The sequence below is a fragment of the Bufo bufo genome, chromosome 3 (genome assembly GCF_905171765.1).
Source record: "Bufo bufo chromosome 3, aBufBuf1.1, whole genome shotgun sequence".
Lineage (NCBI taxonomy): Eukaryota > Metazoa > Chordata > Amphibia > Anura > Bufonidae > Bufo > Bufo bufo.
In genome coordinates this window covers 598561462-598588662 of record NC_053391.1, presented here as the reverse complement: position 1 = coordinate 598588662, position 27201 = coordinate 598561462, and the positions used below count along the sequence as shown (strand labels likewise).

The 27201-nt window shown below is 45.2% G+C and overlaps 1 protein-coding gene across 1 annotated transcript in view; it reads right to left on the bottom strand.

Annotated features, from left to right (window-relative positions):
• The window catches only part of GALNT6 (polypeptide N-acetylgalactosaminyltransferase 6), a 101089-nt gene that overhangs the window by 52135 nt on the left and 21753 nt on the right, over window positions 1–27201 (bottom strand). Inside the window, exon 2 of the mRNA XM_040425911.1 lies at window positions 2090–2678. Coding sequence (XP_040281845.1) covers window positions 2090–2574 — 485 coding nt within the window. The 5' untranslated portion in view covers window positions 2575–2678. The remainder of the gene's footprint in view (window positions 1–2089; window positions 2679–27201) is intronic.

The window sequence follows — 27201 nt, the reverse complement described above, 5'->3', positions numbered from 1 at the left end:
TAGCTTAAAGGGGTCATCCTGAAAAAGAAGTCAATGACCTATCCTCACGATAGGGCATTAATATCAGATGTGCGGCGGTGCAACACCTGAGACCCTCATCGATCAGCTGTTAGAAGAGGCAGACGCTCTGCGAGCGCCGTGGCCTCTTCCTAGGATGTGTGATGTCACAGTACATCGGTCACGTGGCCTAAATTGCAACTCATCCCCATCATTCAAGACAATGAGGCTGAGCTCCAATACTAAGTACAGGCGCTATATGATGTAAGGGGCTGTGTTTGGAAAGCTGCCAAGAGCCCACAGCGCTCACCAGAGCGAAGGTGAGTGCAGTGTCTCTCTGATAAAGCTGATCAGCGAGCGTGCTGAGACTTAAACGCTCGCAGATGTAATAATGAAGACCTTATGATTATTTCCAGGATAACCACCTTTAAAATAAAAAGTAAAAAAAAAAAAATAATATATCATCTTATACTCCCCCCTTTCTCCAACACTGTTCTCTGTGGCGGCGCTGGTCTAGTGCCACTGCCAGTTAACATACCATAGTGGGGACATGCTGATGTATGTCACATAACTGCAGCAGTTAATTACTGTCTAATGCTAAGGAAAGTGATTGGCTGCAACTGTGACATTCCATACACCTACATATCACAATGTCGGTAGAGCGCTGAGGACAATGATTGGTTGCAGTGGTCATGTGCTGTATACTGGCATGTACTGGTAAGGTTCACTAGCAAGCAGCAGCCAGAAGACAGAACCAAAGCTGCAGAGAACAGCACTTGAGAAAGGAGAGAGTAGAAAATTATTACAAGGCTTGTCTGACATTTTAAATTAGCTGAGACAACCACTTTAGCTCAAATTGACCTGGACGTGAAGGATCCAAGGAACCACAACCTAAATGCCTCTCATAACCGGTATTAGAAATAGTACATGGCAGTTGAGGAGGCTTGTGGTAGATTTAGTACAGGGGGCTAGAAGTTACATCTGTGCCATAAGCCTTCTACATATAGAAGGGAAATAGAATACATGTTCTCAAGATGCAGACACATCAAGTCAACAATGAGGCAGCCATTGACGAGTATTTAAGAAAAAAGTCAGACACTCTCCGAAAAGAGGATTATTCCATTGTAATAATGCATGAGCTGAGCATAGGCTAGGTAATCAGAATGGATCTGTCTGGGGTTACCGTTTCTGCAGCGTCCGTGAGGCATCATCTGTATGTGGGGACCATGGTTGGGACGTTCAATGGACACCAAAATGTGGCCATATGTGAGACCAGCCTAGGGTCACTTTTTACACAGAGGCATTTTGGTCAGTAATCTTTATAAGCTTTTGTAAGCCAAAACCAGGAGGGGATCATAATAAGAGAAAAATATAATGGAAAGATCTGCATGTCTCCTGTGTTGTGGATCCTCTCTGCTGGTTATGGATTACAAATACTGATGCACAATACTGTCCAAAAATCTGCAATGTGAATGAGGTCTTTTCTGCCGATTGTTCTTTGTGAATAGAGATGAGCAAATGACTCAAAATTCTGTTTGGTTTCCATTCAGGCGAATAGATTCAATCTGAATCGAAAGGGCTTCAAGTGGCCTCAAGAGGTCTCGTAGGAATCACATTTTTTTCTTTTTTTTTCCCTCTATTCATGAATGATTAAAATTATAGATTAAATTATACTATAGCAATTTTCAACAGCTTTCTACTTTTATCATTTCTAATCTTGACTGTACTTCTAGTTGCGTGTTTTAGTATGTAATGAACATATCCCGGTTATGAAAATGCTGATACACCTAATTTTTATTCTTCTTTGAGTCACAATGAAATGAATGTGTCACATAACAAGAAAACAATAGAGGAAGCGAGGAACCGGTTGTTTGTCTGACTCAACCTATATTACTGTCATTGTAGGTCATCTTTAATTACTGTAAAAACAGATGTGATGTCATCCAAACCTAACAAAACTTGAAACCATTTGGACGGGAATGACATTTACTGTACTTGACAATGCATGATCTATATAGACTTGCTAGAAATGTTCAAGTTTCTTCTAGTAACTCTCTTTTAGTTCACAGGGTTATATTTATTAAGTACTTACTCTGGAGGTCGAGAGTCAGGTCCCAGAGATCTGTGGAGAGAAATTTGGTCACTGGCATAGGCATTGAAGCAATGTTTTGTGAAGCCATCATCTTTCCGCTTGGTCTCTTCAGGTGTCCACTTGTCTTTTTTAAAGGCTTTTCCGTCAGCTCCAGGGCTGTTAGGATCTAGTGGTGGTCGTTCCATAAATGACTTAAGTTCTGCTGGAGTGTAATAACCAGGGAGACATGAATTTACTTTCTGTTCTGGTTCTTCTTGCTGCACGGGGGCATTGATTTGAAGTTTTGGCATAGAGTCCCTTATGTTGTTCACTGCTCCCATCATCATATCAAGCACCTGATCTTTTCTTTCCACAATGTTCTTTAACCAGGGATCATCTTTAGAGCCACTGCCAACGTCTTTGTGCATAATGAATACAAATATCACAAACACAAGGCCCACCATAGCAAGTTTCAGGGGCCCATAGTTTCTCCGCAGCAACCTCATTTTGAATAAGTTCTAAATTCCTTTCAATCCAGGTGGGAAATTCTTGATGGGGTAGCAAGGTTCTTGTGTTATTCCATTAGCTAAAAGAGCAATCGGACAGGAGGCTAGAGAAACAAAAAAGTCTAAATGTTACAATTTAATTAATTTTACAAAAATCACAAGTAATTGATTAATTCCTTTAATCGATTAAGGGATCCATTTAAAGGAGTTTTCTAGTTTCAGTATATTCATGGCCTATCCTCATGATAGGCCATCAGTATTATATTGTTGGGCGTCCAAATGTCAGCACCCCTGCATCTACCTGCACCCCTTCTACTTAGGGCTCTTTCACACCTGCGTTCTTTTCTTCCGGCATAGAGTTCCGTCGTCGGGGCTCTATGCCGGAAGAATCCTGATCAGTTTTATCCTAATGCATTCTGAATGGAGAGAAATCCGTTCAGGATGCATCAGGATGTTTTCAGTTCCGGAACGGAACGTTTTTTGGCCGGAGAAAATACTGCAGCATGCTGCGCTTTTTGCTCCAGCCAAAAATCCTGAAGACTTGCCGCAAGGCCGGATCCGGAATTAATGCCCATTGAAAGGCATTGATCCGGGTCCGGGCTTAAGCTAAACGTCGTTTCGGCGCATTGCCGGACCCGACATTTAGCTTTTTCAGAGTGGTTACCATGGCTGCCGGGATGCTAAGGTCCTGGCAGCCATGGTTAAGTGTAGTGGGGAGCGGGGGAGCGGGGGAGCAGTATACTTACCGTCCGTGCGGCTCCCGGGGCGCTCCAGAGTGACGTCAGGGCGCCCCAAGCGCATGGATCACGTCATCCATGCGCATGGGGCGCTCTGACGTCATTCTGAAGCGCCCCGGGAGCCGCACGGACTGTAAGTATACCGCTCCCCCGCTCCCCGCTCCTACTATGGCAACCAGGACTTTAATAGCGTCCTGGCTGCCATAGTAACACTGAAAGCATTTTGAAGACGGCTCCGTCTTCAAATGCTTTCAGTACACTTGCGTTTTTCCGGATCTGGCGGGCACCTCCGGCAACGGAAGTGCACGCCGGATCCCAACAACGCAAGTGTGAAAGAGCCCTAAGTATACAGCCCAATGTAAACAATGAGGAGTCCTCAGTGCTGTGGATCCAACGATCTAATACTGATAGCATATCCTAACTGTTGGCTAAGTATTACTAAGTTGCATGAAGACATAACTCCCATTGAAATAAATGTGGTGTGACCGTCATAAAATTACATCTTAGGTGCAATCCCAATCTGCAAGTTGTACGAACTGTAGGACTGAATGCTTTTTCATGAAAGCTAGTGACCATGTAGCTCCACAGAACAGAAAACTCAAAAGACGCTTGACATTCAAGTCATTCAATTTCAAAATATAAATTGTAAGTGTAAAATGCTTTACAAGCGCCTACACAAATTTTCTTTGGGTCAGCAATTATTAAGGTTTCCCCAGGAACAGAAAACATTTTTCAGGGCTTCTCCTACTGAATCATTACCATTTTAGGAACCAATGCAGTATAGTCTAGACTAGAAAATTTCCCTATTAACATTACTTCTTGTTTCTGTGGTCAGGCTGAAGCTACACTGATTTTTTTTGTAGCATTACATATTGATTTTAGGGAGCCATAGCTGCAGTCCATTATATATATTACATTACGTTGTAATCTTATGGACTGAAACTGTCACTCAGTAGTGCTACAAAAAGTCACCATAATGTAGCCAGGCCTTAGATTCAGGAGCTGAGCCACCAGGCATGTCCCAACCATGAAGGTACTTGAGATTTGGATCTCCTCCTGATCTTTGTATGATAGGCTTGTGTATTCGAACAGGCACAACCAAAAATTTTGAAATTATTTATGTTTATAATATAATGAACAATAATATAAGTAAAATTGTGCTGTCCTAGCATTTATTTCTTCCATTTAAGATGAATTGCTGTATTTGTGTTATCATATAAGTACCATGTTATGTAATGCTGCCACCCTGTGGTCATTCTTGTTATAGGTTTCCTGAATGTATTATGTAAATCCCATTGCCTTTGCTCTCTGTCTACCCCTCCCTTTCAGTGACATCATATCCTGTTTGTTCAGTTCCTGTGTGCTTCTTCTTCTGCAGCAGACTCAGAGCTGGTGAGAGCATTCATTTTGACCTCTAATATCCTCTAATGTCCTCCATGTGTCTTTGCTCAAGGTAAATTCAATAAATTACCAAAGCATCTCCATTGTATTCTCCTCACGGGATTATCACATGCAACTGGTACCACGACCTAGGGATATTAGCGAGTTCAGCTGTCTACCATTGCTTGTACAGAGATTACTGCAGCGTCCCACATGTGTGTGTGTAAATGGGACACTTTAAGCATCTGCTTATGTATTTGCAATATATGTTATTTCCTATTATAAGGCTGGCAATGTCATTTCACCCATCTGCCCCCTAGGTGGTGCTGGCGCCACTCAACTATATAGCTTGGGGGGGGGGGTGTTAGATCTAAAAACGGAAGTGTATCAGAGGAGAGTGTATGGAGGAGAGAAACAGGCATCGTCCACCATGTAGTCTGCTATTTCTACCCCTTGGTCATGGCCAGGCTAAGGGAGCACAGCGAACATTTATCTACAGCAGCCAAGCACAAGACCATAAGTCTATGTTTAAATATGAAGTAAGCCTAGTGAGGGTTAGAGCTGAATCTAGCCTATGGACCTCACCAGCACAAGTGCCTGAGAGTACCTTTCCAAGTGCCACGACTTGTCCTTATTCACTAGATGCCTTCCGGGATATAGTGGAATCCTAAAAACCTGAATGCTTCAGGAGAGCATCATGCAAATAATGTAGCAGAAGACTGATGCTTTCCACGAGGGAGCTCAAGATGAGTAGAAAACTGCATATTTAGTACCAGAGTGCTATAGTTTGGACTTTAGAATAATTACAGAAGTCTTGCCTGTAAAGTGTCAGCCTGAAAGAGAACTCCTCAACTGACAATTGCCTAAACCTGATCACTCATGCCATACAAATGAACTGTATCTGAACTGACTACCTGAAGACAATTGATTTAGTAAATGTTCAACTGTTTGATTACAACCGACACCTCATCATTTCTACTACTACACTCAACATTTGCACCTTACGGTGCTAGTGTCACGAATACAGGGGCCCGGCCAACAAAGCACCTTAAACGCCTACACCATCAATGGCACCTCAACTTCCATCTAGCTAAAGTTCCCTGCACTAGAGAGTGCCCCGGAGGACTTAGTGCCGTCTTCCCCATCACTGCACGCCGGCCCAGGGAGACTTTTCTAACCGTGAGTAAATGAACTACTACCCTCATCGGCCTACCGTCACCTCACGTGTTTCCCCTGCGGACCTGGTCATTGCATTACCACTCACAACCAGTCAGAGACTTCTCTAACGTACATCTGTGGCAGAATAAAAATGGTATCTGTAAATGTGAAGCATTTCCATAAGTACAGTAGAAATTGTACAAAGAAAAAAAAAATCTTTTTTGTACAAGTATCTTTTCTTAGAACATTATGTTATGAGATTCCTCTGTTCTGCCTCTTAGAAATGTTATGTTATCTCATCCCTCTTGTCCAAAAGGGCTTGTCCCTATACTGTCTAAGACCGTAAACACGTATTTGACACTATGTAGAGACACAATTCAAAGTGATACACATTTAAAACAGACATGGCCAGAAGTGATGACAGGTTATATATATATATATATATATATATATATATATATACTGTATATATACATATACATATATACATATACATACATACACACACACTGCTCAAAAAAATAAAGGGAACACTTAAACAACACAATGTAACTCCAAGTCAATCACACTTCTGTGAAATCAAACTGTCCACTTAGGAAGCAACACTGAGTGACAATCAATTTCACATGCTGTTGTGCAAATGGAATAGACAACAGGTGGAAATTATAGGCAATTAGCAAGACACCCCCAATAAAGGAGTGGTTCTGCAGGTGGTGACCACAGACCGCTTCTCAGTTCCTATGCTTCCTGGCTGATGTTTTGGTCACTTTTGAATGCTGGCGGTGTTTTCACTCTAGTGGTAGCATGAGACGGAGTCTACAACCCACACAAGTGGCTCAGGTAGTGCAGCTTATCCAGGATGACACATCCATGCGAGCTGTGGCAAGAAGGTTTGCTGTGTCTGTCAGCGTAGTGTCCAGAGCATGGAGGCGCTACCAGGAGACAGGCCAGTACATCAGGAGACGTGGAGGAGGCCGTAGGAGGGCAACAACCCAGCAGCAGGACCGCTACCTCCGCCTTTGTGCAAGGAGGAACAGGAGGAGCACTGCCAGAGCCCTGCAAAATGACCTCCAGCAGGCCACAAATTTGCATGTGTCTGCTCAAACGGTCAGAAACAGACTCTATGAGGGTGATATGAGGGCCCGACGTCCACAGGTGGGGGTTGTGCTTACAGCCCAACACCGTGCAGGACGTTTGGCATTTGCTAGAGAACACCAAGATTGGCAAATTCGCCACTGGTTCACACTGAGCACATGTGACAGACGTGACAGAGTCTGGAGACGCTGTGGAGAACGTTCTGCTGCCTGCAACATCCTCCAGCATGACCAGTTTGGCATTGGGTCAGTAATGGTGTGGGGTGGCATTTCTTTGGAGGGCCGCACAGCCCTCCATGTGCTCGCCAGAGGTAGCCTGACTGCCATTAGGTACCGAGATGAGATCCTCAGACCCCTTGTGAGACCATATGCTGGTGCGGTTGGCCCTGGGTTCCTCCTAATGCAAGACAATGCTAGACCTCATGTGGCTGGAGTGTGTCAGCAGTTCCTGCAAGACGAAGGCATTGATGCTATGGGCTGGCCCACCCGTTCCCCAGACCTGAATCCAATTGAGCACATCTGGGACATCATGTCTCGCTCTATCCACCAACGTCACGTTGCACCACAGACTGTCCAGGAGTTGGCAGATGCTTTAGTCCAGGTCTGGGAGGAGATCCCTCAGGAGACCGACCGCCACCTCATCGGGAGCATGCACAGGCGTTGTAGGGAGGTCATACAGGCACGTGGAGGCCACACACACTACGGAGCCTCATTTTGACTTGTTTTCAGGACATTACATCAAAGTTGGATCAGCTTGTAGTGTGTTTTTCCACTTTAATTTTGATTGTGACTACAAATCCAGACCTCCATGGGTTGAAAAATTTGATTTCCATTTTTACATTTTTGTGTGATTTTGTTGTCAGCACATTCAACTATGTAAAGAACAAAGTATTTCAGAAGAATATTTAATTAATTCAGATCTAGGATGTGTTATTTTTGTGTTCCCTTTATTTTTTTGAGCAGTGTATATATACAGTACAGACCAAAAGTTTGGACACATCTTCTCATTCAAAGAGTTTTCTTTATTTTCATGACTATAAAGGCATCAAAACTATGAATTAACACATGTGGAATTATATACATAACAAACAAGTGTGAAACTGCAAATATGTCATATTCTAGGTTCTTCAAAGTAGCCACCTTTTGCTTTGATTACTGCTTTGCACACTCTTGGTATTCTCTTGATGAGCTTCAAGAGGTAGTCCCCTGAAATGGTCTTCCAACAGTCTTGAAGGAGTTCCCAGAGATGCTTAGCACTTGTTGGCCCTTTTGCCTTCACTCTGCGGTCCAGCTCACCCCAAACCATCTCGATTGGGTTCAGGTCCGGTGACTGTGGAGGCCAGGTCATCTGGCGCAGCACCCCATCACTCTCCTTCATGGTCAAATAGCCCTTACTTTCAAAGTTTTCCCAATTTTTCGGCTGACTGACTGACCTTTATTTCTTAAAGTAATGATGGCCACTCGTTTTTCTTTACTTAGCTGCTTTTTTCTTGCCATAATACAAATTCTAACAGTCTATTCAGTAGGACTATCAGCTGTGTATCCACCTGACTTCTCCTCAACGCAACTGATGGTCCCAACCCCATTTATAAGGCAAGAAATCCCACTTATTAAACCTGACAGGGCACACCTGTGAAGTGAAAACCATTTCAGGGGACTACCTCTTGAAGCTCATCAAGAGAAGGCCAAGAGTGTGCAAAGCAGTAATCAAAGCAAAAAGGTGGCTACTTTGAAGAACCTAGAATATGACATTTTTTCAGTTGTTTTACACTTGTTTGTTATGTATATAATTCCACATGTGTTAATTCATAGTTTTGATGCCTTCAGCGTGAATCTACAATTTTCATAGTCATGAAAATAAAGAAAACTCTTTGAATGAGAAGGTGTGTCCAAACTTTTGGTCTGTACTGTGTGTATATATATATATATATATATATATATATATATATATATATTTATATTTATATTACACACACACACACAAAAATACAAAAGGTTTCCTCTGCATTTGAAGCGATCACTTTCAAACCAGAATTGTGCCATTAAAATAGGCAATCTGAAGAGTTCGACCTCCCAGGAGAGCTCAAGCCTCAAAGCAGTAAAAGAGACATTGAAAGAGATTATAGCAGGTGGAAACAGCAGAACAAAGGTTGAGTGAGCTCCTGGAGTTTTTTCAATAACCGTGTAGAAGAGACTGAGAACCTCACTTCCTACCCAAACAAGCAGAATGCAGCTATATTACAATGCCCTACTGTAGTTTTTTTTTTTGTGATTGTTAAGAAAATACGACTACATTGCTTAAAGAAACATAGGCCTATATTACACCAACAGATTATCTGACCAATCAGACCAATAGTTGGTGTGTATAACAAAAGATCTGTGTGTATAATAGGCCATCTGACCAATGATTGGTCAGAAAATCTGTTGGTGTAATACAGCCCTTATGTATGACGACAATATGTCCCCTACATAGGTCAATGGATGTTAGTCATGGTGTTTATCTTTTCCTTTAAAATGACTAAAACCAGATAAAGATTAAAAAAAATAAAAGAAAAAAGGGAAACACATGACTACTTCTACACAAAACAATGTGGATAGGGCACAATGCCTATCTGTTATTGGAGTCCCAAGATCCTGTCTTCATCTTACGAGATTTTAACACGACACTGCACAAGTCACATGCACAATTCTCTTCACCAATACAGGTTAATGTTACAGCAGAAGGCATATGATACAAACACAAAACCCACCATTGTTTGGGCTGTTCCGATTCACATCAGTGCGTCATCATTCAATAGTTGGCATTGTGTTGCAGATCTACATCCCTAGTCAACATTCTACGGTACATGCCCTTCTACATGGGCACCTTTTCTGCCAGTAAGGGCTTATTCACACATCTGTCTTTTGTGGACACAAATGCCCCCTTTCTATTCAATGGGTCAATGAAAACTATGGACAGAACATGGATGACATCCCATGTATTTGTCTGTTTTTTGTTTTTTTTTACTCGTCCATTGCACAGAAAATACATAAAAAAATGGATGCAAAAAAAACAGATCAACTATGGTGAAGCTAAAACGAGTTTTCTTTCTGCAAAACGCAGACACAATACAAACTCCCATATTTTTCCTGCGGACAAACTGTCCATGGGGGGAAAAAAATGGACGTCTGAGCATATAGAGTTCAATGGATCTTTGCTCTCTGAGGAGAAAATAGACAGCACATGGTGTCCACCACTGACGCCTGAATCAGCCCTAACTAGCACTGATCGTCAGTACAAACATTGGGGGTCATTCATCAAACTGGTGTAGAGTGTAACTGGCTTAGTTGCCCATAGCAACCAATCAGATTTCACATCAGTGTCCAAATGAACTGTCCAAAATAAAAGGTGGAATCTGATTGGTTGCTATAGGCAACTAGGCCAGTTCTACTTTACACCAGTTTGATAAATGACCCCCATTGTCTCTCGTTAAAGGGCATCTGTCAGCAGTATTGTACCTATGACACTGGCTGACCTGTTACATGTGCACTTGGCAGCTGAAGGCATCAGTGTTGGTCCCATGTTCATATTTGTTCACATTGCTGAGAAAAATGAGGTTTTAATATGTGCAAATGAGCATCTAGGAGCAACGGGGGCGTTGCTGTTACACCAAGAAGCTCAGCTCCCTCTGCAACTGCTGCATCCTCTGCTGATCGAGGGTTACAGGTTACAATCTTCATAATTTATGGGAATGAATGACAGTTTACATCTGTTGGCATAAAATCTCTTGATTACATGCCAAGATCTTCTGGCAACAAAAGATTTTTATGTCCACATATAATATATATCATCAGGAACAAGTGCGCATTGCTGGACATGTTTACAGCGGGCAGTATTTAGGCCCGATCATTGGGTAATGTAAAAGGACTTTAAAGAGGACCTGTCACCACTCGTGACATGCCTGTTTTAATAGCTACTTGCATTCCCCATGTAATAACCATTCTGGAGCATCTATTCTTATGTCTGTATGTTGTGCCATTCCTTTATTATTTCTACTAGAAGTTATGAATGGTACAGAGAGGTGTTAACCAGATGGGGTGTGTCCCTGCACAGTCTGACAATGGCACTGATTGGATAGAGTGAGACTGTGCAGGGACACGCCCCTCTGTACCCTTACTGCAGACTGCTAGCAATTCATTCATAACTTCTGGTAGAAATAATAAAGGGATGGCATAACACAGAATCATAAGAACAGATGTTTCTGAATTGTTATTACATGGGGAATACATGGAGCTAATGAAACAGGCATGTCAGGAGTGGTGACAAGTCCTCTAAGTGTGGGTAACAGGCCACATGATAGCAATCACTGCCTTATATGTGAGGCCAGGAGTCATTTGTAGTTAAAAAGCACCTATCAGCAGGATCAACCTTTTTAAATCATGTCTACTTCTTAGTAGGGTTGTTTCCGCTGATTGAAATGAAATCTGTCTTGTGAAAATCAGTTGTGGCGTTCCTGAGATAGAAGATATTTATTCTTTACACAGATGAGGGCTTCAGTAAACAGAGTGGCGGGGACAAGCTCTTCGGTTAACCCCAGCTTTCCAGTCCTGACCACACCTCTCAATACACTGATAAAGTCATTCCAAAGGGTTGGTCCTGCTGATAGGTGCTCTTTAGAGGGTTTTTCTGAGATTTTTTTTTTACTGATGGACTTATGCTCATCTCAACAAGCGGAGCACCCTGCATTGTATAGCAGCAGTGCTTAGTGTTGCAGCTCCGCCCCATTCATTTCAGTGGGTCATGTGACCAATGAACGGGATGTCATTTGGTCTATCCAAAGCTGCAACAATACTGTAAGCGCCAATGCCTTCTCAAACAGCTGCTCGACAGGGGTTCTGGGTGTTAGACCCCCACCAATCAAATACTGACGACTAGAGTTGAGCGAACACCTGGATGTTCGGGTTCGAGAAGTTCGGCCGAACTTCCCGTAAATGTTCGGGTTCGGGATCCGAACCCGAACCGAACTTCGTCCCGAACCCGAACCCCATTGAAGTCAATGGGGACCCGAACTTTTGGGCACTAAAAAGGCTGTAAAACAGCCCAGGAAAGAGCAAGAGGGCTGCAAAAGGCAGCAACATGTAGGTAAATCCCCTGCAAACAAATGTGGATAGGGAAATGAATTAAAATTAAAACTAAAAAAATAAAAATGACCCAATATCAATTGGACAGAGGTCCCATAGCAGAGAATCTGGCTTCACGTCAGCAGAGAATCAGTCTCTTCATGCCATAGCAGAGAATCTGGCTTCATGTCAGCGCAGAATCAGTCTTCATGTCATAGCAGAGAATCAGGCTTCACGTCAGCCACCACTGGAACAGGCCACTGTCACACATTTAGGCCCCGGCACCCAGACAGAGGAGAGCGGTCCCGTAACAGAGAATCTGGCCTTATGTCAGCGCAGAATCTGTCTTCATGTCATAGCAGAGAATCAGGCTTCACGTCAGCCACCACTGGAACAGGCCACTGTCACACATTTAGGCCCAGGCACCCAGGCAGAGGAGAGCGGTCCCGTAACAGAGAATCTGGCCTTATGTCAGCGCAGAATCTGTATTCATGTCATAGCAGAGAATCAGGCTTCACGTCACCCACCACTGGAACAGGCCACTGTCACACATTTAGGCCCCGGCACCCAGACAGAGGAGAGTTTCATTCAACTTTGGGTTGCCCCGCAATATAATGGTAAAATGAAAATAAAAATAGGATTGAATGAGGAAGTGCCCTGGAGTACAATAATATATGGTTAAGGGGAGGTAGTTAATGTCTAATCTGCACAAGGGATGGACAGGTCCTGTGGGATCCATGCCTGGTTCATTTTTATGAACGTCAGCTTGTCCACATTGGCTGTAGACAGGCGGCTGCGTTTGTCTGTAATGACGCCCCCTGCCGTGCTGAATACACGTTCAGACAAAACGCTGGCCGCCGGGCAGGCCAGCACCTCCAAGGCATAAAAGGCTAGCTCTGGCCACGTGGACAATTTGGAGACCCAGAAGTTGAATGGGGCCGAACCATCAGTCAGTACGTGGAGGGGTGTGCACAGGTACTGTTCCACCATGTTAGTGAAATGTTGCCTCCTGCTAACACGTTCCGTATCAGGTGGTGGTGCACTTAGCTGTGGCGTGTTGACAAAACTTTTCCACATCTCTGCCATGCTAACCCTGCCCTCAGAGGAGCTGGGCGTGACACAGCTGCGTTGGCGACCTCTTGCTCCTCCTCTGCCTTCGCCTTGGGCTTCCACTGGTTCCCCTGTGACATTTGGGAATGCTCTCAGTAGCGCGTCTACCAACGTGCGCTTGTACTCGCGCATCTTCCTATCACGCTCCAGTGTAGGAAGTAAGGTGGGCACATTGTCTTTGTACCGGGGATCCAGCAGGGTGGCAACCCAGTAGTCCGCACACGTTAAAATGTGGGCAACTCTGCTGTCGTTGCGCAGGCACTGCAGCATGTAGTCGCTCATGTGTGCCAGGCTGCCCAGAGGTAAGGACAAGCTGTCCTCTGTGGGAGGCGTATCGTCATCGTCCTGTGTTTCCCCCCAGCCACGCACCAGTGATGGGCCCGAGCTGCTTTGGGTGCCACCCCGCTGTGAACATGCTTCATCCTCATCCTCCTCCACCTCCTCCTCATCCTTCGTCCTCCAGTAGTGGGCCCTGTCTGGCCACATTTGTACCTGGCCTCTGGTGTTGCAAAAAACCTCCCTCTGAGTCACTTCGAAGAGACTGGCATGAAAGTGCTAAAAATGACCCCTCTTCCTCCTCTTCCTCCTGGGCCACCTCCTCTTCCATCATCGCCCTAAGTGTTTTCTCAAGGAGACATAGAAGTGGTATTGTAACGCTGATAACGGCGTCATTGCCACTGGCCATGTTGGTGGAGTACTCGAAACAGCGCAACAGGGCACACAGGTATCGCATGGAGGCCCAGTCATTGGTGGTGAAGTGGGTCTGATCCGCAGTGCGACTGACTCGTGCGTGCTGCAGCTGAAACTCCACTATGGCCTGCTGCTGCTCGCACAGTCTGTCCAGCATGTGCAAGGTGGAGTTCCACCTGGTGGGTACGTCGCATATGAGGCGGTGAGCGGGAAGGCCGAAGTTACGCTGTAGCGCAAACAGGCGAGCAGCGGCAGGGTGTGAACGCCGGAAGCGCGAACAGACCGCCCACACTTTATGCAGCAGCTCTGACATGTCGGGGTAGTTGCGAATGAACTTCTGCACCACCAAATTCAGCACATGCGCCAGGCAAGGGATGTGCGTCAAACCGGCTAGTCCCAGAGCTGCAACGAGATTTCGCCCATTATCGCACACCACCAGGCCGGGCTTGAGGCTCACCGGCAGCAACCACTCGTCGGTCTGTTGTTCTATACCCCGCCACAACTCCTGTGCGGTGTGGGGCCTGTCCCCCAAACATATGAGTTTCAGAATGGCCTGCTGACGTTTACCCCGTGCTGTGCTGAAGTTGCTGGTGAAGGTGTGTGGCTGACTGGATGAGCAGGTGGAAGAAGAGGAGGAGGAAGCTGAGTAGGAGGAGGAGGAGACAGGAGGCAAAGAATGTTGCCCTGCGATCCTTGGCGGCGGAAGGACGTGCGCCAAATAGCTCTCCGCCTGGGGCCCAGCCGCCACTACATTTACCCAGTGTGCAGTTAGGGAGATATAGCGTCCCGGGCCGTGCTTACTGGTCCACATATCTGTGGTTAGGTGGACCTTGCCACAGATGGCGTTGCGCAGTGCACACTTGATTTTATCGGACACTTGTTTGTGCAGGGAAGGCACGGCTCTCTTGGAGAAGTAGTGGCGGCTGGGAACAACATACTGTGGGACAGCAAGTGACATGAGCTGTTTGAAGCTGTGTGTGTGTCCACCAGCCTAAATGACAGCATTTCATAGGCCAGTAGTTTAGAAATGCTGGCATTCAGGGCCAGGGATCGAGGGTGGCTAGGTGAGAATTTACGCTTTCTCTCAAATGTTTGTGAGATGGAGAGCTGAACGCTGCCGTGTGACATGGTTGAGATGCTTGGTGACGCAGGTGGTGGTGTTGGTGGTACATCCCATGTTTGCTGGGCGGCAGGTGCCAACGTTCCTCCAGAGGCAGAGGAAGAGGCCGAGGCGGCGGCAGCAGCAGAAGAGGTAGCAGGGGGAGCCTGAGTGACTTCCTTGTTTTTAAGGTGTTTACTCCACTGCAGTTCATGCTTTGCATGCAGGTGCCTGGTCATGCAGGTTGTGCTAAGGTTCAGAACGTTAATGCCTCGCTTCAGGCTCTGATGGCACAGCGTGCAAACCACTCGGGTCTTGTCGTCAGCACATTGTTTAAAGAAGTGCCATGCCAGGGAACTCCTTGAAGCTGCCTTTGGGGTGCTCGGTCCCAGATGGCGGCGGTCAGTAGCAGGCGGAGTCTCTTGGCGGCGGGTGTTCTGATTTTGCCCACTGCTCCCTCTTTTGCTACGCTGTTGGCTCGGTCTCACCACTGCCTCTTCCTCCGAACTGTGAAAGTCAGTGGCACGACCTTCATTCCATGTGGGGTCTAGGACCTCATCGTCCCCTGCATCGTCTTCCACCCAGTCTTGATCCCTGACCTCCTGTTCAGTCTGCACACTGCAGAAAGACGCAGCAGTTGGCACCTGTGTTTCGTCATCATCAGAGACGTGCTGAGGTGGTATTCCCATGTCCTCATCATCATGAAAAATAAGTGGTTGTGCGTTAATGCCTTCTATCTCTTCCACCCCTGGGGAAGGGCTAGGTGGATGCCCTTGGGAAACCCTGGCAGCAGAGACTTCAAACAGCATAAGAGACTGCTGCATAACTTGAGGCTCAGACAGTTTCCCTGATATGCATGGGGGTGATGTGACAGACCGATGGGCTTGGTTTTCATGCGCCATCTGTGCGCTTTCTGCAGAAGACTGGGTGGGAGATAATGTGAACGTGCTGGATCCACTGTCGGCCACCCAATTGACTAATGCCTGTACCTGCTCAGGCCTTACCATCCTTAGAACGGCATTGGGCCCCACCAAATATCGCTGTAAATTCTGCTGGCTACTGGGACCTGAGGTAGTTGGTTCACTAGGACGTGTGGCTGTGGCAGAACGGCCACGTCCTCTCCCAGCACCAGAGGGTCCACTAACACCACCACGACCATGTCCACGTCCGCGTCCGCGTCCCTTATTAGATGTTTTCCTCATTGTTCCGGTTCACCACAATTTTGAGAATGGCAAATTTGGGAATGCTTTTTCAACCCAGAACAAAAAGTCTGCTTTTACGGTCACTACAAATAACTTGACCAGCTAAAACTGTGCAGATTTGGTTGAATAGAGATGTGAGACCTGTTTTTTTTTTGCGCTGTGTGACAGTTATAGGTTTAATCACAGAATGACACTTCTATCAGCACGCTAGCGTGTGTCTTAGGTTTTTCTGAATGACACTATCAATACCTTCAATGTAAGATTTTCTTTTTGGGATAGATTTCAAGTAGGCCTCAAATTCCACAAACTACACTGTGTGCAGAATTATTAGGCAAATGAGTATTTTGACCACATCATCCTCTTTATGCATGTTGTCTTACTCCAAGCTGTATAGGCTCGAAAGCCTACTACCAATTAAGCATATTAGGTGATGTGCATCTCTGTAATGAGAAGGGGTGTGGTCTAATGACATCAACACCCTATATCAGGTGTGCATAATTATTAGGCAACTTCCTTTCCTTTGGCAAAATGGGTCAAAAGAAGGACTTGACAGGCTCAGAAAAGTCAAAAATAGTGAGATATCTTGCAGAGGGATGCAGCACTCTTAAAATTGCAAAGCTTCTGAAGCGTGATCATCGAATAATCAAGCGTTTCATTCAAAATAGTCAACAGGGTCGCAAGAAGCGTGTGGAAAAAGCAATGCGCAAAATAACTGCCCATGAACTGAGAAAAGTCAAGCGTGCAGCTGCCAAGATGCCACTTGCCACCAGTTTGGCCATATTTCAGAGCTGCAACATCACTGGAGTGCCCAAAAGCACAAGGTGTGCAATACTCAGAGACATGGCCAAGGTAAGAAAGGCTGAAAGACGACCACCACTGAACAAGACACACAAGCTGAAACGTCAAGACTGGGCCAAGAAATATCTCAAGACTTATTTTTCTAAGGTTTTATGGACTGATGAAATGAGAGAGTGAGTCTTGATGGGCCAGATGGATGGGCCCGTGGCTGGATTGGTAAAGGGCAGAGAGCTCCAGTCCGACTCAGACCCCAGCAAGGTGGAGGTGGAGTACTGGTTTGGGCTGGTATCATCAAAGATGAGCTTGTGGGGCCTTTTCGGGTTGAGGATGGAGTCAAGCTCAACTCCCAGTCCTACTGCCAGTTTCTGGAAGACACCTTCTTCAAGCAGTGGTACAGGAAGAAGTCTGCATCCTTCAAGAAAAACATGATTTTCATGCAGGACAATGCTCCATCACACGCGTCCAAGTACTCCACAGCGTGGCTGGCAAGAAAGGGTATAAAAGAAGAAAATCTAATGACATGGCCTCCTTGTTCACCTGATCTGAACCCCATTGAGAACCTGTGGTCCATCATCAAATGTGAGATTTACAAGGAGGGAAAACAGTACACCTCTCTGAACAGTGTCTGGGAGGCTGTGGTTGCTGCTGCACGCAATGTTGATGGTGAACAGATCAAAACACTGACAGAATCCATGGATGGCAGGCTTTTGAGTGTCCTTGCAAAGAAAGGTGGCTATATTGGTCACTGATTTGTTTTTGTTTAGTTTTTGAATGTCAGAAATGTATATTTGTGAATGTTGAGATGTTATATTGGTTTCACTGGTAAAAATAAATAATTGAAATGGGTATATATTTGTTTTTTGTTAAGTTGCCTAATAATTATGCACAGTAATAGTCACCTGCACACACAGATATCCCCCTAAAATAGCTAAAACTAAAAACAAACTAAAAACTACTTCCAAAAATATTCAGCTTTGATATTAATGAGTTTTTTGGGTTCATTGAGAACATGGTTGTTGTTCAATAATAAAATTAATCCTCAAAAATACAACTTGCCTAATAATTCTGCACTCCCTGTAGTTATTTTCAGAATGGCAAATTTGGGAATGCTTTTTCAACCCAGAACAAAAAGTCTGCTTTTACGGTCACTACAAATAACTTGACCAGCTAAAACTGTGCAGATTTGGTTGAATAGAGATGTGAGACCTTTTTTTTTTTGCGCTGTGTGACAGGTATAGGTTTAATCACAGAATGACACTTCTATCAGCACGCTAGCGTGTGTCTTAGGTTTTTCTGAATGACACTATCAATACCTTCAATGTAAGATTTTCTTTTTGGGATAGATTTCAAGTAGGCCTCAAATACCACAAACTAGTTATTTTGAGAATGGCAAATTTGGGAATGCTTTTTCAACCCAGAACAAAAAGTCTGCTTTTACGGTCACTACAAATAACTTGACCAGCTAAAACTGTGCAGATTTGGTTGAATAGAAATGTCAGGTCTATTTTTTAGGCGCTGGGTGACAGGCTCAACTTGCCCCTGATGTAATATATGGCCAAAAAATAACCACACTGTTGATGGTTAAATGCACTTGGGTGACACAGGCTCAGCCTGCAGCTGATGTAGTATATGGCCAAAAAATAATCAGACTGTTGATGGTTAAATGCACTTGGGTGACACAGGCTCAGCCTGCAGCTGATGTAGTATATGGCCAAAAAATAACCAGACTGTTGATGGTTAAATGCACTTCGGTGACACAGGCTCAGCCTGCAGCTGATGTAGGATATAGCACAAAATAACCACACTATCGATGGTTAAATACACTTGGTGATAGCTCTTGCTGGCGCGCCACAAGTCACAAAATGGCCGCCGATCACCCCAGAAAAAAAGTGATCTAAAAACGCTCTGGGCAGCCTCAAAAAAGTGAGCAAGTCAATAATAGCACTTCAATGATCCACAGCTGCAGATCGATCACAGAATTAAGTCTTTTGGAGGAGTTAATCTGCCTAATCTCGCCCTAACGTCGCAGCTGCAACCTCTCCCTATACTGATCATAGCAGAGTGACGTGCGGCGCTACGTGACTCCAGCTTAAATAGAGGCTGGGTCACATGGTGCACTGGCCAATCACAGCCATGCCAATAGTAGGCATGGCTGTGATGGCCTCTTGGGCCAAGTAGTATGACGCTTGTTGATTGGCTGCTTTGCAGCCTTTCAAAAAGCGCCAAGAAAGCGCCGAACACCGAACCCGAACTTTTACGAAAATGTTCGGGTTCGGGTCCGTGTCACGGACACCCCAAAATTCGGTACGAACCCGAACTATACAGTTCGGGTTCGCTCATCCCTACTGACGACCTAGGTCATCGGTTAAAGAATTTCAGAAAGCCGTTTGTAATACAAATGACTCCTAAAAAAGACAGGTCAGGTTTAACACCCAGCCAAACCCCATACCAGCAACAGCCCCTGTTTAAAGGTGCCATGCAGCCATCAACAATGAAGAAGGACTATACAGTGCGGTCTTCATTATTAGCAGCATGGCTCTGTGTAGAGTGGCCTGGGTATACCTAATTTATAGTGATTCGTAACAAATTAATTCAGAACAAATCAAATTTCTTGGCTAACTGATGTTGCCAAATCAAATTTTTAAAAACTTGCTAATCAGAACACAGAAAACTCCACAAGCTCCCTTCATGCAAAATCAAAGCACTGGTAGATGTTTCCAGTTCTCGTTCTTTCATTTTTTTAAAAAGACCGATTGTCCCAGCAACAAATTTACCATGCAAATGAAATTCAGACTAGCAACTGATAAGATTTAGAATGTACAGGGAAAAAGACGTCATTTTCATTTTGGCAGGTCACACTATGGTTTTCAACCTGACGGGAGGCCCTGCTATTCATCCTAACATTACGGCAGCACTAACTGCCTGCAAGTTACCAGTCCCAAGACATTCTTATCGGGGACAATGTTGTCCTTGAAAGATAAAAAGGTCAACTCGCCTACGTCAAGTGGTTTGTTCGGCTGATCCCCATCCAGTGCAGCATCATGTACTTTGAAAAGGAGTGACCTACAGGTTTAGGAGAACAAAGACGAGATTCTCTAGATCCAGTAGATGGGGCCAAGCGTTTCGCTTTTCACAGGGCGTATGCCAGGAAAGCTAGAATTAAGCAACGGTGTACAATTTCACTTCAGAGCTTTGTCCGAGCCATTTTCAAATGGAGATGGGACATAAAAGGTTGATACGCTAAGGCCTTATAAAACAGATCAGTACCTCATCTTTCTAAACTTTATCATATGTGGTTTGCTTAGAAAAATCAGCAAATTCTTCTTTATACCTGTTGTCACATAAGCCTAGTTTACGTGCATAGCACATTTTAATGGGATTTCTGTCTCAATATATTCCCTCTAGAAGCACTTAAAAAGGGTTTTCTAAGATGAAAATGTTGATGGCCTATGATTATGATAGGTGAAGGTCCAACACCCAGCACTGCCACCGATCCAATGTTTGAAAGAGCTGAAGCGCTCCAGTGAGCACCACAACCTAATTTGTAGACCAGTAATAAAATATTCATGGGTCACATGGCCTTTGTGCAGCTCAGTCCTATTCATGTGAATGGGCTTGAGCTGCAATACCAAGCATAGCGGCTTTCCAATAAAAGGCGTTTGGTGGTGGTGCAGGGTATCAGAACCCCACTGATCAGATATTAATGACCTAGCCTGAGGATAGGCCATCAAAATTTTTCTCTCAAAAAATGCCCATCTATATTTTCCTGAAAAACACCTTCTAGGAATATGGTTTATGAAACCACATCCATTGGAGAACATGTTGTGTATGACTCCATTTAATTGAATGGTGACACGGTTCCTCAATGTACCCAAGTCCTCAAAGGACATGTGACAAATAGATAAGCAGCAGATGATTTTCGTTTCTATGTAGTCACTGGGGCCGAGCTGCAAAACCAAACCCACGGACATGGACTGTTTCTTCGAGGAAGGCCTCATGCACACGACAGTATTTTTTCACGGTCCGCAAAATGGGGTTCCGTTGGTCCGTGATCCATGACCGTTTTTTCGTCCGTGGGTCTTCCTCGATTTTTGGAGGATCCACTGACATGAAAAAAAAGACGTTTTGGTGTCCACCTGGCCGTGCGGAGCCAAACGGATCCATCCTGACTTACAATGCAAGTCAATGTGGACGGATCAGTTTGACATTGACACAATATGGTGCAATTGCAAACGGATCCGTCCCCCATTGACTTTCAATGTAAAGTCAGGAGTTAATATACCATAGGATCGGAGTTTTCTCCAATCCGATGGTATATTTTAACTTGAAGCGTCCCAATCACCATGGGAACGCCTCTATGTTAGAATATACCATCAGATTTGAGTTAGATCGTGAAACTCATATCCGACAGTATATTCTAACACAGAGGCGTTCCCATAGTGATGGGGACGCTTCAAGTTAGAATATCCTACGAACTGTGTACATGACTGCCCCCTGATGCCTGGCAGCACCCGATCTTTTACAGGGGGCTGTGATCCGCACAATTAACCCCTCGGGTGCCGCACCTAAAGGGTTAATTGTGCGTATCATAGCCCCCTGTAAGAGATCAGGTGCTGCCAGGCAGGAGGGGGCCCCCTCCCCAATATTATATTCATTCGTGGCAGTGCCCTCTCCCCCCCCCCCAGTTAAAAATCACGTTCCGAATCCCCCATCATTGGTGGCCAGTGCGGCCTCACATCTCCCCTCCCCCCCCCCAGTTAAAATCACGTTCCCCCATCATTGGTGGCAGTGGAGAGTTCCGATCGGAGTCACAGTTTAATCGCTGGGGCTCCGATCGGTAACCATGGCAACCAGGATGCTACTGCATTCCTGGTTGCCATGGTTACTTAGCAATTTTTAGAAGCGTTATACTTACCTGCGAGCTGCGATGTCTGTGACCGGCACTGGCCACCAATGATGGGGGATTCGGAACGTTATTTTAACTAGGGGAAGGGGGGGGGGGGAAGATGTGAGGCCGCACTGGCCACCAATGAATATAATATTGGTGGAGGGAAGGGGTCTGCCCCCTCCTGCCTGGCAGCACCTGATCTCTTACAGGGGGCTATGATACGCACAATTAACCCTTTAGGTGCGGCACATGAGGGGTTAATTGTGCGGATCACAGCCCCCTGTAAAAGATCAGGTGCTGCCAGGCAGCAGGGGGCAGTCATGTACACAGTTCTCAGTATATTCTAACTTGAAGCGTCCCCATCACTATGGGAACGCCTCTGTGTTAGAATATACTGTCGGATATGAGTTTTCACGAAGTGAAAACTCATATCTGAAAAAGCTTTTATGCAGACGGATCTGCGATCCGTCTGTGTGAAAGTTGCCAACGGCCACGGATCACGGACGCGGATGGCAATCTTGTGTGCATCTGTATCTTTTCACGGACTCATTGACTTGAATGGGTCCGTGAACCGTTGTCCGTCAAAAAAATAGGACAGGTCATATTTTTTTGACGGACAGGAAACACTGATCACGGCCGCGGATGAACAACGGTGCATTTTCCGGGTTTTCAAAGGACCCATTGAAAGTCAATGGGTCCGCAGAAAATCACGGAAAACGGAACAACGGCCACGGATGCACACAACGGTCGTGTGCATGAGGCCGAAACCAGCTATATTTTACTAATCTTTTACAACCCTTTTTGTAATTTTGCCAAGTTTTTGCATGCCTCTTGTAAAGGAGTCAGTTTACACTTTATGATCTACTGTAGTACAAGGGTCAGCAACTTCTAACCCTAAAGATGTTGTAAAACTACAAATCCCAAAATGCTCTATTCACATCTATAGAAGTTCTGAGAACAGCGAAGCAAGTGTGCATGTTGGGAGTCATAGTTTTACCACAGCTGAGTGACGAAGGTTGCCGATTCCTGCTGTAGTAGATCAATTATGCCCCCAACCAACAGGATTGCATGTATGTGATTACTTGATGTTACTTGCAACCCTTCTACGGGTTCCCCAGAATGCAGAACTAGTCAGAGTTGTCACGTTTGCAGTAAAGATAGGACAAATGTGAGGGATTCACAAGAGAAGAATTATTTTTTCGTTACTGCAAATACAACATTTTCCTACTGCATATCCAGTAGACTTGCCCATTCAAGGCCATGAGTCTGTGAAAAAATACAGACTCCCTCTGTGTGCGGTCCAGTTTCACACATGGTTGCTAGGAGACAATGAAAAGAAGCAAAATGTTTTTTTGACGGATGTGAAAATGGATGCCCTAGGGCAGGGATGGCTAACCTGCGGCTCTCCAGCTGTTGTAAAACTACAACTCCCACCGTGCCCTGCTATCTGATACCTGTAGGCATGCTGGGAGTTGTAGTTTTGCTACAGCTGGAGAGCCTCAGTTTGACCATCCCTGCCCTAGGGATAGAAACAAAGTGGAAAAACAGAACATTCCACATGGAATGAATATCATCTGATTTAGGCCTCATGCACGCGACCGTTCCATTTTTTGCTGTCCGCCAACCGCGGATCGGCAAAAAACAGAAGCTGCTCGTGTGCCTTCTGCAATTTGCGGAACGGAACGGGCGGCCCATCAATATAAATGCCTATTCTTGTCCGCAAAGCGCAGACAAGAATAGGACATGTTATATTTTTTATGCGGGGCCGCGGAACGGAGCAACGGATGCGGACAGCACACAGAGTGCTGTCCGCATCTTTTGCGGCCCCATTGAAGTGAATGTGTCCGCATCCAAGCCGCCAAAACGGATGAGGACCCAAACAAACAACGGCCGTGTGCATGAGGCCTTAGGTGGACAGAACATGGAAGAATTTTATAATGCTGGCTTAAATAAGCCAGAAAGTTGTGGTGGAATCTAAAGACTCTGTCCACATATCCTCAGAAGTTGTGTCAGGTAATTTGGGTATTTTTCCAGACAAATACTTCAGACAGAAAGTTATGCCACTCTGTAGCCAATCTCAGTGGCATATGCTGTCCATTAGCCACAATGTTCAAGGGGTTCTCCATTTGGACCAATTAGGTCATGGTGCTAACTTGTGGAGGGAAGCTCTTTTAGATAGGACTTACCCTCTCTCGCTCCCCCAATGCTGCCATCATAGCTGCACTGTTACGCTATTCCAACTAGATGTGGCCACTTCTTTTCCCGTTTGGTTAAATTATAGTCAGTGAGGAAAGACAAGTCCTATGTAAAAGAGCTTCCCTCCATAGGTAAGAAAAAAGAACCATGCCCTAATTATACTAAATGCCCAGAGAACCCCTTGAAATAAAAAAACATGTACCGTAGGTACCACTTGGAACCGAAACAGAATTCGGTAAAAGGTTTTTAACAGTAGAAATTCATTTCTAAAGTTATTTCCGAAGTCTCACGAGACTTCGCAAAGTAATAACTATCGGCTCATAGGAGCCAATACATTCTAATACTGTATGGAGCACTTGCTCCGTACAGCATTCTATCGAAGTTTTATGCAAATCGACTTCCGATGTGTCATCCGAAGTCGATTCGCTCATCCCTAATGCTGACATATCAATCCAACAGAGGTCAAAAGGACAATAATTTGGCCTCCATCAGATAAATGGGAGCCTATGGCTTAGAAGAAATCAGTCATGTTTTTTCTAATCCTTTAAAGGGGTTTTCCCCTGGTTAGGTCATCCGACACACAGGACCCTGGCTGATCAGCTGTTTGAGAAGGCACTGGCACTTGTGTAGTGTCCCACTAGGTGAATGTGGGCACTACACAAGGGTCAATTGGGCCACGTGGTACTCCTACTCCTGAGGGACAGTGGCAGTATATTTAACCGTCCATTTTAATGTATTTTCTATATGTTTTTATATGCATTGTTCCCCTGTGATATGTACAGCAGGCCTGTTAGGGTGTAATTAGGCATCCTAGGCACTAGGGGGGAGCCAGTGAACACTTAGTATATATACTTAGACCCAGACAGGGAGGAGTTAGTCTATAGTCAGGAGTCTGTGGAGACAGAAGTGAGAAGGCATCTTAGCCAGAGATGTGCTGAGGGCCTCCTCCTGATATGCAGCTGGATAGTCCAGGCTGCTAGTTGCTACCAGGAGGCTAGTGAAGAATGATAGCCTGCCTGTTGATAAAGTGAGCCACAGTTAGCTCAGAAGATTACCCCAGTAGTAGGAATGAACCTCCTGGGAGAAACCTGCAGCTTCCCTACCAAGCAAGGACAATACAACAAGTTCAGATAAGTAACCTGATGAGCAGAAGTACTATAAGTTAAAGCAAGAGTCAATACTGGAGGAAGGATTTATTACCAAGGATTAAAGCCAGCATTTAGGCATCCGGGCCTTGGAATCCAGCCAGCTAGAATAGCTGAAGGGGATAGTGCAGCATAGGTCTGCTAAGCATTAACTTTATACCCTCCAAGTATCTTGCAAGATTATACCTGCCATACTGTGAAGTAAACCTGCTTGTGGAATATTGATATAAGGAACTGCATCATCATTATCAACTGTCTGTATAAAGTTTGGACTGTTTTCCAAGTAAAGCAACGTTTGTACTACTCCTACAAAATCGGTGTGCCACCGTTACAGGCACTGGCGTCACGATCCTTAAAGGGACCTTGCCCCAGGCACTCAAAATACCTGCAACATCCAGGGCACCTCATCCACCATCAGGTCTGGTCCCTACATCCAGAGTGTGCCCCAGAGGAACTTGTGTCTACCTCTCCTTCACTGCCGCATGCCTGCCCAGGGTTCTCCTCTAAAAAGTGAGTAACCCTCGATTGCCCATAACCGTGACCTCACTATCGCAATACCCTGCAGGTCTGGCATGCTGCACTCGCAGTAGCGCCACGGCCTTCTCTCTGCTCATCAAGCACAGCGCCGTGCATTGTATAGGTGCTTGATATTCACTTGAATGGGGCTGAGCTGCACCTAGGAAATGTGATCAATGACAACACATGGCCTAGGGAAAGCTAAAGAAGGCCACTACACTGCTCCGTAGCCTTCTCAAACCCCTTTAACTGGTTCCCATAAGATGGATGATTACTGAGCCCCATGTTCACAAATATATTTGGAATATGTATCACCTGGATCTTTAATACAGTGTGAATAGAGATAGGATCCCCCATATCACCATATAGCAATACGGTGCTACACAGCGATTTCTTTTTCATGTGAAGTCTGTGAAATGCTCCAGTGAATGCGGAATATCTCCTCTAGAACCTCTAGGCCTCTTTCACACGAGCGTGACTGATTAGGTCCGGACACTTTAAGGGTACGTTCAGTAAAACTCGCACCATTTTGCAAGCAAGTTCAGTTTTGTCTGCGATTGCGTTCAGTTTTTCCGCGCGGGTGCAATGCGTTTTGATGCGTTTTTCACTCGCGTGATAAAAAATTGAAGGTTTACAAACAACATCTCTAAGGGTACTTTCACACTTGTGGCAGAGGTTTCCGGCAGGCAGTTCCGCCACCGGAACTGCCTGGCGGATCCGTCAAAAAGTATGCCAACTGATGGCATTTGTCAGACGGATCAGGATCCTGATCCATATGACAAGTGCATTGAAATGCCGGATCCGTCTCTCTGGTGTCATCTGGAAAAATGGATCCAGCATTTATTTTTTTCGCATTTTTTGCGGTTTGAGCATGCGCAGACCGCAATGCCAGATCCGTTTTGCTGGAACACTCGGGGCCAGATTTGGCATTAATGCTTTTCAATGGGAAAAAAATGTTCCGGAAGTGTTCTGGGATTTTGGACGGAGATAAAATCGCAGCCGCCTGGGGTATTATCTCCGTCCTGAAAAGTCAAAAAGACTGAACTGAAGACATCCTGATGCATCCTGAACAGATTGCTCTCTATTCACAATGCATTAGGATAAAACTGATCAGTTCTTTTTCCGGTATTGAGCCCCTAGGACGGAACTCAATGCCGGAAAAGAATAACACTAGTGTGAAAGTACCCTAAAACAACCATCAGTGAAAAACGCATTGCGTCCGCACTTGCTTGCAGTTGCAATGCGTTTTTCACTGAAGCCCCATTCACTTCTATCGGGCCAGTGCTGCAAACACAGAATATAGAACATGCTGCGTTTTTCACGCAACGCAGAACTGATGCGTGAAAAAAAACGCTCATGTACACTGACCCATAGAAATGAATGGGTCAGGCTTCAGTGCGGATGCTATGCGTTCACATCATGCATTGCACCCGCTCGGAAAACTCGCTCGTGTGAAAGGGGCCTTAGTGTTTTTGGAGGAAAACTTGATCAGTGAGCAGAACCTCGACTGGAAC